Genomic DNA, 15672 nt, shown 5'->3' with positions numbered 1-15672 from the left:
CTGAACACTGAGCGGGGAAACTACATTCGGGCTCCTGCAATCTAAAGCTGGACCTTTCAAGGATAAACAAGCAGAGGGTGCCTGTGAATACTAATAGCCACCGCAGAGTGAAGGCAGGGCAGGGATTTAAAGAGACAGGCAGAGCGCATCAAATGAAAAAGAATCCCATGTTAAATAACAGAGAGGGGAATGCATCAGAAGGATGCCCCAAATATACAGGCCGGCAAAGAACCGGGTAGGAAATTGTCAGATTACAAGCCTTCTCAGTTAAAAACTGCCAGCAGCACCCCTCTGAACCAAACTGGGCAAATTCCTTATCTAAAAATACATTTACTTTCTATTTTTTTTTTAAAGATTGTATTTATGTCTTTGACAGAGAGAAAGAGAGAGAGACAGCGAGAGAGGGAACACAAGCAGGGGGATGGGAGAGCGAGAAGCAGGCTTCCTGCGGAGCAGGGACCCTGATGTGGGGCTTGATCCCAGGACCCTGGGATCATGACCTGAGCCCAAGGTAGACGCTAAACAACTAAGCCACCCAGGTTCCCCTAAAAATACATTAAAAAAACAAACAAACAACAAAAAAAACCCCACCCTTAAAGATAAGAGCAATGTTAAAATTCTGAGCTGGAAAGACCGTTACATCCTTGTCGTTAACACATAGTTCAGACCATCACAGAGATGACAAGGTCAAGCACATGGGGGCAATTTTGCAGCGATTTTACTTCATCACTGAAATTTACTATTTCATTACACCCATAGTTATAGGCAATTTCTGGTATTTTTACAGGATGGAATCTGCCCCACAAAATCTGTGTGGTTGTATTATTCTTATCTCCCCAATGTAAACGGAACATGATTTCAAAGGTATTAATGAACTGAAGGAGAGAAAACCAATGTTCAGTGCTGTAAATGCTAAACAGAAAACAAAGAAAGGAAGGTTCCATTAAACAAGTATTTTTTTTCCCCCTCTGACGGCTGCCCTCTGTAAAGTCATTCAGGGTGATGTTTTAAAAAAATGCAGACAATTTCCAAATGCTAATGTTATGGTGGTGAAACCCATTCCATCTCCTGCCCTCTCCCCGCAAGATGGCTGAATTAATTCTCTTTGAAGTACAAAGACGAGCCTGGGAACAGCTAGAGGAAATGTAAAAGGGACACAGCAGATGGAGAACCCTGCTCCTTCCAGGCCTCTCGCTTTACAGGTACCTACAGACTGGGTTGCTGGGATGAGAAGACAAGTTCTAGTCCCGCACAAGAACTATGGCACACCTGTGAATAAGCTGCTTTGCAACTGGTCCCCCCAGCCGACCAGTTCATTTCCTAAATGGAAACAAATCTGATGCATGATTTCACTGTCATCTCGGTAGATGGCTATCTTTGCCGTGTGGGCTCACAGCACTGACTTTGAAAAGACATTTACAGGTTATGACTGTTGGGAGCCCTTCAAACCAATGGAATTTAAGTAAGAGTAATCATTATGCAATGTATTAACCCACTGAAATTTTACAGCAAATGACATTTCCTGAAATAGAACTGACCCACTGACCTATTTTGTGGGTGCATAATGGCTCTAACCCGGAGAGAAGCTTCTGGTATTCCCCTAAGTTTTAGAAGGCTGTCCTTGCAAAAGCCAGGGTCCCAAGGACAAGTAAGTGTGGGAAGTGCTGCTGCTCCCTTTTTGAATGTTCACGGTGTATGGCAAAATCGTAAAGGCTCTGAGAAGTCCTGCAATAACAAAAATCTGTGTAGCTCTGCATAACCCAGTGCTTCCTGTTTAACTGGCTATGTACCACTTAATGGTAGGTATAAATGATTTTAGACTGTCTCCATCTAAAGTCGCTTGACCCATGAAGATTTTCTAAACTTGGCAATTCTGACTTTATTTATGACACCAGCCTAATGCCATGACCTCAGTCTCCTCTGACTTCAACTATCTTTCTCTGGGAGGGCCTGTGGCCTATGGCTAATTGCTGCCTTGCTCCTCAGCACACCCCCAACAAGAAGACTGTTTCTTTGACCTGGTCCCTACCAGGTCCCAGTTCACATGGCCTCATTTCTAAAGGGCACTGCCCTGCCCACCACCTACCACCCACAATTATGTTCTGCCCTGGATATTCAGGGCTGATTGTGATGCAGAGATAGAAGTCATTTCCTACCTAACTCAGATCCCTACCCCTGTCTCCAGGACTCCAAAGAAGGAATACTTGCGGACCATCCTTCCCTGAGCTTGCATAAGTAGTTGAGATGGCTCCATTGTCCTCTCTGATTTCCATTGAAACAAGATCAATCCTCGGAGTTTGGGTATGAGTGTATTTTCTCTGTACTTGCACCTTTTCCTTGTTATGCAATTCAGTGGCTTCTACTAACCTTGGCTAGGACTCAGTGGAAGGTGAGGAAGGGGATCCCAAGAAAGCTGGACAGGCACGGAGGTCAATGTCTGCCCACACAGCACCCAGCTCTTTCCATTATCGGGGACCTGATGAGGCCCCGATTTCAAGTGACATTCCTATCCAGAACCATCAGTTGCTTTCAGAAATATACCTCAATGTCCCTGTTGCCACTCCTGGGAAGATGACCCGAGTTCACCCTGGCTGATGAGACATTCTCAATGGTGAGCAGGCTTGATTCTTTTCCCTGGCCGGGCTGAACCGACCCTGAACAACCCCATCTGTCCCGGTGGCTCAGCACCATTCGAGGTACTCAGACAAGAGCCCTCTCCCTCTCCCTGCTCTGTTACCATCGTCTTCTCTGCCTCTTTCAACAAAATAATTATACTGTCGGGGAACACGGGACAGCCCATGACTACCTCTGCTCCCTGGGTAACTGCAGCTATTCTCATGAACACAAAGGTGCTTCCCCTTTGTCATTGTTCCTTCTGCGATTCTTATTAAAAGATATTTTGATGGAGGGGCTGGCTGGTTGAGTGGGTAGCACATGTGACTCTGGATCTCGGCGCTGTGAGTTCAAGCCCCACACCGGGTATAGAGAGGACTTTAAAAAAAAAAAGAAAAAAAGAAAGAATATTTTGGTGGAGTGGGAGTGGGATGGTCACGGCCCCCAAATATAACAGAGGAACCGTATATCTAGGTCACTGCCATCAACTTCTGATAACTTGTTTCCAAACTCTTACAAATAAGAAAAAAACTTTTTTTCCCCTTTATCACTCCCAAGGCTGAGCTGATGCTCTTGAGCTGTGTCCCTAATCTGGTGTTGCCTTTTTTTAGCTCCAGAAAAACAAAATTAGTGATTCTGGAAGGCAGCCAGCCTCTTCGGGCACCTTCCTTTGTGACTTTACAAACAGAAGAACCGGCAGGTTTTGAAGAACTGGCGAGGTAGTCTGTCCTCTGGAAAACTGTCATCGTGTGATTCTTTGTTGACTCTGTAATTAAGACTTTTTTTTTTTCCTACAGCCAAGCTAAAGATATTTTTTCCACTTCCTGGGCAAATGGCATTTCCACATAATTCGAACCACACAGTCATACGCAGTGATGAAAAAGCTTTTACGTTCTGGTAACTGTGATCATGTTAAAGCCCTCGATGACCGTAAACAGAAAGTTCTGTTGTCTGGGTTTTGTCACAAATGAGGGTAGCATGAGTTCTCAGTAATAGGCTGGACAGTCACATCTAAGACCAAGGGGATCCTAGGAATAGACGAACACTGCTCTGGGCTAATCCTGTGACAAGAGACAGCTGTCTAGAGTCTTGAGAAGCCCTCTGCTTCCCTGAAGGGTAGGGAGGCCAGGGTGTGGTGACCCCAGTGGAGAGTCAGGCACTGGAGAAGTTTTGCTTTGGGCAAAACTTTGGGCACAGACAGGAAATACAGTCTTGAAATGACATCAAGAAGAGGTCTTTAGTATTAAAGGACTGGGGGTAGACAGAGGGCAACGGAGAAGCATTTCAAACAGGGGGAAAAAAGAGGAAGACCACTGAAAGCATCTGTCATAAATCCAGGGAGCCGACCCTGTAGTTAGAGAGAAGAGTGGGCTCTTCCACCCAAGCTGTCGTGGGTAGAGAGCGTGAGAACTTGGCCGAGTCCAATGCAAGGGAAGGGGGGGCGGCTTCAGAGTGACCCCTGAAGGCCTGACGGAGAGCACCTGTAGCTTGAGGGACCAACCCAGACTCCCAGGCATTGCGAAGGCAGAAAGAAAAACTGTGCTATGTTTAGGATGGAAAATCAAAGTGAACTAGCTGGGAACAATGTTGCTTCCTTATGGAGAATGAAACACACACCTTACTTGCTTGACATTCAAAGCCACCAGGACTTGACCTTGCAGGGTCCAGGATCCAGCTACAGCACTGGCCCACTGGGCCTGGAGAAAGCAGGCTCCGGATGAACCTGTGTCCTCTCCCCATATAGAGCCCTTGAAGCCCCACCCCCCAATGGGAAGGTCTTTGGAGGTGGGGCCTTGGGGGGTTGAGTGGGTTTAGATGCCGGCACAAGGGTGGAGCCCTCAGAACGGGATGAGTGCCTTTAGGAGAAGACACCAAAGAGTTTCTGTTTCTCCTAGTTCTAGAAGGACACAGAAGGAGGAAGGCTTTCTCCAGGAACCTAATCAAAGGATATCCTTGAACTTGGACTTCCCCACCTCCAGAGCTGTGAGAAGTCAATGTCTGTTGTTTAAGCCAACCCTGTGCATGGTCTTTTATGTTACAGCCCGAATGAAGACACAGCAGGTGTCTGCAGTTCTAACCCTCAGGTCCCGCTCAAATTCCATCTTCTCCAGGAAATCTTCCCTAGTTCTTCTAGGGAGAATTTCAGTCTCTTCTCTACAACACCCTGGGCTTCCTCCACAGCCCTTAGCACAGATCTTTCCGGAAATACTGACAGTTAGGAATTCATACGGACAGTTAGGAATTCATCTGCTCTCAGGGAATCTTCCCCAGCTCCGCCCTCTTTAGTCTACTTCACTCCCTGAGCCAAACCCATCTGGGGCAGGAAGTACGCGTGCTGTCCTGACAGGTCATTGGATTCGCCTCAGTGAGAACACGGCACGTTCACGTCAGGACAAGTTCCCGGTTATACAACTCCCTCTCTTCCCTTCCCTTTGGCCCAGCAATGTGCCCCTGTTCTTAAACCCTGCTTGTTGGGGCGCCTGGGTGGCTCAGTGGGTTAAAGCCTCTACCTTCGGCCAGGTCATGATCCCAGGGTCCTGGGATCGAGCCCTGAATCAGGCTCTCTGCTCAGCGGGGAGCCTGCTTCCCCCCCACTGCCTCTTCCCCTACCTCTCTGCCTACTTGTGATCTGTCAAATTAATAAATAAATAAAACCCTGATTGTTGTACTTGACTCTCTGAGACCAGTTCTGCCCCCACCCCCGCTACTCCTCCTCCCCAAGGGCTGCCAGGAAAAAAATCAGAAAATGAATAATCTTTCAATAGAAGTACATTCTGTACAATATTTGGGAACTCTGAAAAACTATCTGCTATCAGTCTGAAAATTCAAGTTTAACAGGATGTTCGGTATTTTTACTTGCTAAAGCTGGCAACTTTATTACTCCCGAATCTCATCACCAAGTTACCTGTGAAAGACACCTGTGTCCCAATCTTACGGGGACACCTTCCTGAGACCTAGAAGCTCAGGGCCGCGGTCCAGACACCAGGGCCCTTCTTGTCACATTGCAATTGCTTGTCTGGCTGGAGGCCCCAGGGCCATGCATTCTGCCCACTGCTATGGATTTCTGCTATCAGCCCCACTCAGAGCTCATCCAGCTCTGTGGGCAGGTCTGGAGCCAGCCCGCCATCTGGGCTGAATGATGATGGCCTGTCCCGTCTTGTCTCCAGAAAACCTTATGCCTCGCTGGTAGCTGCCACTGGAGTGTCTACCTGTGTCGCACAAGACTGTGACTCCCCAAAGGGCAGGGGTTGTTAACTCAAGGCAACCTACTCCCAGGATGTGTTACACGGTCTGTGCTTAAGAAATGGCTGTCAACCTAAAACTGAAGGACAATGGTATGGGTTGGATTCGGTGTGTGCCCCTCCCCCACCTCCCCCAATGTCCAGATAGACATTGAAGTCCTAACCCCGGTTCCTCAGAATGTGATGTGATTTGGAACTAAGGTTGCTGCAGGTGGAATTGTTTACATTAAGATGAGGCCATACTGGAGTCGGGAACGTCCTTAATCTGATAGGACTGATGTCCCTGTAAGAGACCCGGCAAGGAGTACGCCCTGTGAGGACAGAGATTACAGTGACGCAGTGACAAACACCGAGGGCCACCAGAAGCCTGGAAGAGGCAAAGCTTTCCTGCCCCTACAGGCTCCAGGGGGAGCACGGCCCCGCCAATGACAGACTCAGACTTCCAAGCTTCCAGAACTGGGAGAAAATGGACTCCTGTCATCGGGCGGCACTTTGTTTCCTCCAAGTAGTCCACGACCCCGGGACTGCATTAGGGAGGAACTGACAAAACACAAAAACAGGAAGAATAAGGACCTAGAAGAGACCGAGGAATCCTTGGGAGTCCAACAGAAGGGGTGAGCACGAGACAATACTACCATAGCTAACTTCTTTACGTTCTGTCCCAACGTTTTCTCAAACAGAAATTAAAAAGTCCCAAGTGGTATGATTAGAACTCCAGGAGTCCTGTGGGGCAGAGGCTAGACAGGAGGAGAGGCCACGGCCCCTGAGAAACCCCCCATCGCCTGCACAGAGATGGGCACAGGAGACCAAGCTCAGGGTAACAGAGGCAGGCCAGAAAGCCTCCCACAGGAGGGCTGCCTTGGGAGGGGCGTCCCGGTGGGGATGGCTTTGTCAGGAGCTAGGGCTTTCTTTTGGTTTTCAGAATGTCAGTATTGTAATACATATTCTTAAAAAAATGAACATAACGTCAAACATTGTTCAGACTTCATTTCTCTGTTAATCACCCCCACGTTCCATGGTACCGTCACTGGCTTATGGGGAATAAGTGCCACCCGTCTTGGATCAAGTCAAGGTGACCTAATTCTGAGCCTCATCGGGCAAACAACTACCTTTGCATAGTTGTAGGGACGTGAATTCTCTTGTCCGTGTAACTACTGATTACATTTCAAACAAAAACTCCACGTATAAGCTTTCAGAGAAGCAGGAACTGGCGATAACATCAGATATCAATCAAATCAAATCATATCCTAGATAATTAGTGCCATCCACTCTAATAACTGGAGCCCAGTCTGCATTGAAGGACACCAAGATATATTCCCATTTATTTGCCCACAGAACTCCCAATGTAATGACGGAAGCTTCCAGCATTGCACAATAAATAATCACAATGAACGTTTACTGAGCATTTACCATGCACCAAGGACGAGGCTAAGATTTCACGTAGATTACTTAATATAATCTTCACGTCACCCTTATGAGATAGTTACTACACTTCCCCACTTACAGATGATGAAGTAGAGGTTTACGGGGAGGTAATTTGCACAACTGCTAAGAGAAACAAGATTCAAAAGATACCAACGTGTTCATTGTAGACACTGTGCAATTACTAGAAGCCACAGAACTGGGGATGGTGTTGCCTGACATAGACAGGTAACACGCTAGTAGTTGTGTACCTCAGGGGTTATTTTGCCATAAAATTGCCTTTTTTTTTTTCAAAGTTATGGACATTGGGAAGAAAATGCTATATATATATTCCTCTCATTTTATAAAAGAAAAGACGTTTTAATACCCACAAATGAGGGAGGTAATTTATTCTCCTTAAAGGAAACTTTAAGTGAAATAAATTTAGTTTCATGCACAACTTGGGATACTATTCCTATTTCCCTCATTTTGCAAAGGACAGGTGAGAACGTGGTCACGCACTAGCATGAGTTCAAGAGCTGGCAATGGGTGTGGAGGAGGTGGTATTGCCCAAAGTTCTTGCTTAAGAACTTTGGGCAGTAAGAGCTAGAACCAGAGGACACTCAGTCCTATCTGACTCCAAAGCCAGTGACCCTTCTGTTGAGATGATCTGTCTTAGCCTCAGGCATTCCTTCTGCCATTCAAGAACTCTTCATTGAGCACCTACTAGGTGCAGGGCGCCAGATTCATGCCAAGGACACAACGAATCACTTTCCTCCCTTTCTCTCTCACCACCTCTCTTCCCTTTGGCTGGTCTGATTAAGACCAAAAACTCAACTCCCATTACAGCTCAGTTAACCATTTTCTTGTTATGACAACTTGACCTGGTCGCCATTGAGGAAAACGATCCACATCAAAATACTACAACGCAATGCTACTCTGGGATCCCTTTTTCTAGTGTTAAGTATTGACTCTAGAGGTCCTTAGGACAGGAAGAAATTAAATGATTTTTATCACGTCACCAAGACTTCCCAATCCAGAGCTCAGAGGAAAATAATCTCAATGAGGGGCGTCTGACTAGCTCAGTCAACACAGCATGCAATGCTTGATCCTGGGTTTGTGAGTCTGAGCCCCACACAGGGTGTAGAGATTATTTAAATTAAAAAAAATTTTTTTAAAAGATCTGAATGAACATCTTTCTAGTCACAAGGCTCTCTGATAAATGATCAGGTCACAGCCTATAGGCCTAAGCTCTGCCTTCCATCAGGAGCTACTATCATCACTTTAATAAAACCATGTTTCTAGAAACTGTTCTATTACAGTAAACCACCACAAGTAGAGCAGTCAAGCTATTTAAAAATACAAGCAAAAGTTAATTATGTAAAGTGACTATCAAGGCATTTTAAATTAACATTCATAGTCTTGGGCGCCTGGGTGGCTCAGTGGGTTAAGCCGCTGCCTTCGGCTCAGGTCATGATCTCAGGGTCCTGGGATCGAGTCCCGCATCGGGCTCTCTGCTCAGCAGGGAGCCTGCTTCCCTCTCTCTCTCTCTCTGGCTGCCTCTCTGTCTACTTGTGATTTCTCTCTGTCAAATTAATAAATAAAATCTTAAAAAAAAAAAAAAAAAGCTTGCAACATTCATAGTCTTGAACAAATGAGAACACGCCAGTGAGTGCATTATATATAACTATGTTATGGCCTACATTTAAATATTTCTGATTCTGAGTTATTCCTCTATTTTTTTTTTTTTATTACATGGATAAAATGAGAAGTATCTGGGAAGTTCCAATTACTCCACTCATCTTTCACGGAACATTTAAAAATGATTAAATGAGACTTACTGTGTATTCTGGTCCCAGATGTTCATGTGGACAGGAGAGAAAAGAAAAAAAGAGACAAAATTATGATTTAGATCATGCTTATGTACAGTATCAAACCACAGAGCTAACAAATACTGGTGAATTATGTTATAAATATGTGAAGGAAATATTCCAAAAACTGAACTTTCATAAATATCTGCTCTTGAAACCTTTTCAGCAGATACTTCTGTGGTTGGGCAGACAAGGACTGTAGACAAGATTCAATTAGCCTATAGGTTTGTGGGTAATTAAAAACCAAAGAGTTGGCATTATAAAGGCAAAATTAAAGACTAATAATTCCACTGGAGCATTTCATTAACCACAAAGGAAATCTTTTAAGTGGAAAAGCAGCTTTGATAACCAGTAAGAAGAGCTTGTTATGATGACATTCAAGTGCAATCTTGAATTTTCATGTTTGAGGGCAAAAACCAAACCTTCTAGATTTGGGGGCCCAAGTTTCTAGATCAGTATCAACGAGGAGTTTATCACCATCCTATTACATGTGAGAGGGAAGGTGAACTAAAAATTATCAGATTATCCCAACGCAAAGGAAGGAGTTCGGGGCAGAGAGGCCCAATAAAACATTTTACATAAATTATAAGTCAAGGTTTGGGGGAGTAGGGGTGGGGCTCTTGTGGGGGAGGGGCTGTCAAATCAAAATAAACAACTTGTTTCACTCAGAGGAGTTTCATCTTCCTTCTTTGTAAGGTATTTACTACAATCCCTTTAAAAAGGAAGGTGGAATGGTTTATCTTAATTCCTGCCTGCTAGGAAGAGCATCGCCCTAAAAGGATGAAGGAAAAGGGTGATGGGCACATACAACAGGGCTCTCCCAAGTCCCTACTTGGATAATAAATCCTAAATCAGTGAAATCTGGCTACCCCGAGGTCCTACGGCTACATGTGACACACAAGTTTTAAAAAGGACTTACCTGTGATTGTGTAGGGATAATAATTCCAAGCCTTTTCTGTAACATAAAAGATTTTGGGAACAACAGCTCTAGCCCAGCTAGGCAGTTTGCTAAGAGGAAAGAAAGAGAGAAAGAGGGAAAAAAAAAAAAAAAAAACACCATTAGAAAAAATTTTGCCCAGAGCCTCATGGATCAACTGTTAAAGAGAAAGCAGAGGCGCTCCTAGGTGCCTCTCTCTCCACAAGTCACCCCTTCCCGAAGCCCCTGGTCTTCGCCAGGGTTCACCATTCTCTGTGCATTTTTCATATGCTCGTAAAATGTGGGAAGGCAGGTGACAGCAGCCCGGTGGTTGGGGGAGGGGATTTCCACAGACTGTTAGCTTTTCCTCTTTGATTTGATTTACAAGGACATGAGCTTTCAGCGCGTGGCAGGTGCCCTGCTGGGAGGATTTGGCCAGCCTGGCCTTGGTCTCCTAGGAGTCATATGGCAGACGTGCTAGGACGCGATGTTTAAGCCCCAATACGGAGGGGGACAGAGGCAAAGGGTAGAACCAGGTATCTGCTTAACCATCCACAAGAGTGAGGTGTTAAAAATGAACTAAAGACACAGACAGTAAGAATTGTAGAGATGTGAAGAATAACAAAATTTAGCCCCCTGACGATTGCAGCCCGTTGACTTGTGTCCCCCTCATCAAAGATCTATCCATGTCCTACCCTGTCGTCCCCCCCCACCCCCGCACCTGCGAATTTACTCTTATTTGAGCAGCAGGACTCGTGAGGATGTCATTAGGGACTAAAGGGGGAATCCCCTTGGGTTTAGGGTATAGGCCCTCACTCCAGGGACTGGTGTCCTCCCGGGAGAGCAAAGAGGGAGATCTGGGGACAGGGACACAGAGAGGTGGTGGGGAAGCCACGAGAAGACAGAGTCAGACTCTGCGAAGGAACACCAAGGATGCCGCAGACTCCCCAAGCCCAGAATGGGGGAGGGCAGGCACGGCCGGCCTCTCTCTCTGAGTCCCCGAGAGGATTTCAGATTTCTGGTGTCCAGGGCTGAGAGAGGACACACTGTGTGGTCTTGAGCTACCCCTCCACACTCTCCAATCCCACCCCCCATCTCCCATCCAGCCTTGGGAGCATTTGCTGGGGCAGCAGAGCAGGAACCTGGGCAGCCAGTGGGAGAAAACCGATTCTTAAAACAAAGAAAACCCCCAGGGGTGCAGGTCTGGAAACTAAAGACTAATGAAATCTTGTTCCCTTTTGTTCTGTTTTCCTTCAGAGACAAACCCTACAGCATAGTACAGGCCCAGAGAATTCCCTAACACGTTTAAATACATAGGATCATAGATTCTTTAAATATGCCTGTATGATTTTACGGTCGCCCCCCCCCCCCCCCCCAGCGCTAAGCCTGTGGTGGGTTGTGTCTTTCTGGAGGCTACTAAGGTACTTCTTTCCTCTTTTAGTGCCTGCAGCAGACTCTGGGCCTCCGAGGCCTAGCAGCGCTCCAGGCGGCCCTCTGATGACGACGCAGGCTCGGCTCCTGGAGGCGGCTGGTCCACAATGAATCACATCACAGAGCACTTCTGAGTTCCCAGCCGCAAGCACTAGGAACCGGGGACATCGCGCTACTAGAACCCCAAATTCCCCAACCCGTCTCGCACAGGGAACTTCAATGAGAACCAGAGCCAGAAAAATGACTGTGTATCTTGTACGTCTTCTCGGATTGTTTCTATTACTTCTGACAGTGTCCAGGACCTGCTTTTAAAAAGACAAATCTGTGCTTCCAACAGCTGGCCAGACCTAACTCAAAGCTCTGGGCCGTTTATCAGGGTTAAATCAAATGGGGACTCGAAGCGCCCGGGAAGCAGAGTGAGTGTCAGACGAGGCCATGGCTCTCGGGCCATGGAGCAGGGAGCAGGTTTATGACCCACAGAACAATCCTTGTGGCCCTAAGGCAGAACATCTCACCCCTGGAAAATCACCTCGGTGGCGGGAACTGCTCGTTGACCTAGTGCTCCCATGGCTCGAAAGGAAGGTGCTGTTTCCTGAAAGGGGTTTTTATCGCTTTTCCCTTTGATTTATTCTTTCGGTCGCTGGAGCTGGACAGCAACCAGGGTTGACATCCGAAGTGGGAAGATCGTGTGGGGCTTGCTTGCGGGAAGCGGCCATGAGAGCATCTTCTCCTGGGCTCCCTTCTATCTGCCCCCCGAGCCCAGGGCGATGTTGGGCCGTGGGAAGTGTAGGAAGACGTGGCTTCAGCTCACAGGCAAGTGGGCCCCTTGTGCTGTTAGGGGACTGAACCAGAATTGCAGCATCTCCCCCCAAAGAACGCTCTGCATCTCTTAGCTTAGATTAAGTGTGATGTCTCCCTACAGGCATCAGGACCCATCCCCCACGGTCCACACTGGGGGATGGGTCCCACCTCCACTGCACCCCTCCGCAGATGTAGTAGGCTCCTCCTGCATAGAGCTCTGGGGGCCCAGGCCCCCTCCCTCAAGAAACCACTCCCTCTATCACTTAAAAAGCCTCCCAGAAGAACCACATTCCTAGGCAACAAGCTTTTCTGGAAGGAGGATGAGAAACAGTGGCAATTTTCCATTCATGTTGAGACTTTATTCCTGCTTGTCCACGGTCAGGACCCCCGTCTCCAGAATCTTCTGCGTGGCTAATCCCCCAAGTCCTTGCAGGATATGCAGCCCCACAATCAATTACGTTTTCCGAAGAGACGCCCTAAAAAACCCACACCATTCGGTCAAGATGGCTGATAACCATTTTATGTGATTCTTCTGGGGGTATCCGGGAAGGGGACCCTCCCAGGATAAGCCATCCACCAGGCCAGGAGCAGGAGGCGTCGGCAACAAGTTCCAGGACACGATTCAAGCCCATGAACAGACTTTCTCTCAGGCCCCACTCTGCCTAGAGCACACCATTATTCAAATCGTTTTTGTCTGAGGAAGTAAAATTTATTTTTCCCTGTGGCAACGATTTATCAGGCCTGCAAAGGAAAATGGAATTAAATGAGTCCCCACTGTTGCTGTCACTTTCATGATGTATATTGTCACACAGCCTACAGTTCTGAGGAGAAGTCTGTCACTCAAACTCACTACCAGGTGTCAGACAAGAATCTCTCTTCCAGAATGGCGGCCCCGTGTGAATCACGTCCTCTTGGTCCACTGCCCGGGACCAGACCTCTCGATGGCCTTCGTCACCGCTGCTCAGGCTTTACAGACACCGAGGAAAAAGGCGGACAGAACTCCGAAGGCTACAGAATTGGAAAACGTGCTGATGCGGAATGATAGTTTCCCAAAAGCTTTTGTCAGTACCCCCAGAGACAGATGTTTCAAAATGTCAGGTTTTTCACTTTGGAAACTTCAGTACGACAGAGAACACGTCAATGACACAGCCAGGTGACCACCTCGCCCCTGTCTCCTTGGGACTGTCCTACCTGCAGCACTGAAAAGTCCCTCCATGTGTTAAAAAAATTCCTCAGTCCTGGGCAAACCCAGATGCTGGTCAACCTAGAGCAGTGGTTCTCAATGGGGCAGAGGCCGAGTTCTGCCCCCAGGAGAGGACACGGGCAAGTCTGGAAATACTTTTGTTTGTCACACGATGAGGTCGTGGAAGAGGGGCAGGGAAGCTGCTGGCATCCATTGGGGAGAGGCTGTTCAAGATCCTACAATGCTCAGGAAAGCCCCCCCCCGCCCTTCGCAGCAAAGAATTATCTGATTCCAAATACTAACAGTGCCAAGATTGGGAAACCTGGCCCCGGACGTAGGTGGATATAGTCACGGCAACCTCCTCACGTGTCCCCTAGGCCTCCCTCAATTACAACCGGCCTGGATAAGGAGGCCCCATCAGGCAGAATTTGAACTGGTCTCAGGTTAAGAGTGTTTACTGACTCCCTAAAGAGCGTCCGGAACGGAAACCTAAACCATCCCTCCATTAGAAGCTTCTGGCACTTTACTATCCAGATTATCACCAGATTCGCCCTGATATCTAAACTCTCTCTGCAATTTATGCTCATTTGGGAATATTTTTTGGCCCTGGGAAGTACTGAACATCATTAGGCCAAATGTGGTCTAAATGGAGTCTAATTTCATTTTCTCAACAGGGATCAGAATTATGATGGTCTCCACTAGCATCTTGATCTTAGCTATTCTATCTGCCAACTCGTGCAGGATATGCAGCACTATAATCAATTATCTTTTGGACTTAAAACATTCCCAGCAGAAAGACAGCCCCTCCGAGCCCCCCATCACTCAGGCTTTTCTCCTCCGCGGGGTCCCTGAAAGGTGCCGCCGTCTGTGCTGTGATTTTGTTCAAATACTGTCAGTTCACTTAACGTGACTTTTAAAAAAGGACTAAGCTACCTCTTAGTAGACCTCATTTTCCACGGGTCCATGGGGGATATTCTGACCTTTGGTTTCACACCTGGCATTTGACGATTATTTGATGATAATCAATTGTATCTACCCAGTGACCTGTGAGGTTTTTACTTTTCTTCTCCAGTGGCTGTGATTTATTTGCTTACTATTCTTAATGGCTTTTCTGGCTGCTCTTCTAGTTCAACTCTTGATGTCATTCCTTACATGGCAGAATTTCCAGACTAGAGGCATCACCTGTAAGAAGCAGGACCCCTGGGTCTTCGCCTGCGGGGAGTTCCTTGAACTTGGACCCTACCCTACTCCCCCTACTTAGAAGAGCGGTCTGCATTTGGCTTCCAGGAAAGGAGGGCCTCCTCCGGGTTGGTTCTTGGAAGGCTCTGCTTGGACAGCATGATGGTAACACGGCTCACATGCTGGGAAGCACCAGGGAGGGGGCAGGCCACATGTGTCAACAGCGTTGGTCAGGAGTAAGGCGGGACCAAGGTGGCTCGTGCCTGACTGGATGCTCTGGGCTCTGTAAGATCCAGCCGCGAGGTGTACATTCTGTCCCTGCGAGTCCCCATGGGAGAAGGTGAATGAGGGAGCAGAAAGGAGGGATCCTGGCAGCAGAAGAACTTCTGGCATGTTCTTAAGGATTGAGAGGGGAACAGAACAGAATAGCACAGACTGAAAGGTACGCTGGGAAGAAGTCCCTTACATGCTCTACTCCTCCAATACATAAAATACTGTAAATTAATCCATTTCATGTATTTAATATTATATTCAATATTTACATATTAAATACATATTCACATGGAATATCTAAGACTAAATATTCCTTTTTTTTTTTTTTTCTAAAGAGAGAGAGAGCACACATGAGGGGGTACAGGGGAGAAAGGGAGGGAGGGGTAGAGGAAAAAGGGAGAATGAGGACTAAGGAGGCCGCAAACTCCCCGCCCAGCAAGGAGCCAGACACGGGACCGGATCTCACAACCCTGAGATCATGACTTGAGCGGAAATCAAGAGTTGGACACTTAACTGACTGAGCCACCCAGGCGCCCCTGGAAGACTAGATATTCTAACCTATTTGATATTCGTATACATTACGGCTCCTGTGCATGGTCCCTCCCCCCTAGAAGGTAAGCTCCCCCAGGACGGGGATCTCTGTCCTGCGCACTGCTGCATGCCCGGCACCTACAACGGTGCCCGGTACACAGCAGGCAACAATTGGTATTTCCTGAACGAACAATAGCCGGCTCTGGATATTCAGTAGTGACTGTAAGATCC

General features: G+C 47.3%; 1 protein-coding gene across 2 annotated transcripts in view; it reads right to left on the bottom strand.

Moving 5' to 3' along the window:
- Window positions 1-15672, bottom strand: part of PITPNC1 (phosphatidylinositol transfer protein cytoplasmic 1) — a 252041-nt gene that overhangs the window by 99187 nt on the left and 137182 nt on the right. Inside the window, exons 3-4 of one of the 2 annotated variants that reach the window (XM_059381053.1) lie at window positions 10047-10135; window positions 9098-9105 (exon numbers count right to left, since the gene is read on the bottom strand). In XM_059381053.1, the coding sequence (XP_059237036.1) occupies window positions 9098-9105; window positions 10047-10135 (97 nt within the window). Of the gene's footprint in view, window positions 1-9097; window positions 9106-10046; window positions 10136-15672 lie in introns of those variants that run through there. The other variant, XR_009400532.1, reaches the window with a different exon arrangement.

Source organism: Mustela nigripes, chromosome 16 (genome assembly GCF_022355385.1).
Source record: "Mustela nigripes isolate SB6536 chromosome 16, MUSNIG.SB6536, whole genome shotgun sequence".
Lineage (NCBI taxonomy): Eukaryota > Metazoa > Chordata > Mammalia > Carnivora > Mustelidae > Mustela > Mustela nigripes.
Note: the sequence above shows the minus strand (reverse complement) of the source record. Positions and strands in the feature narration are given on the sequence as shown.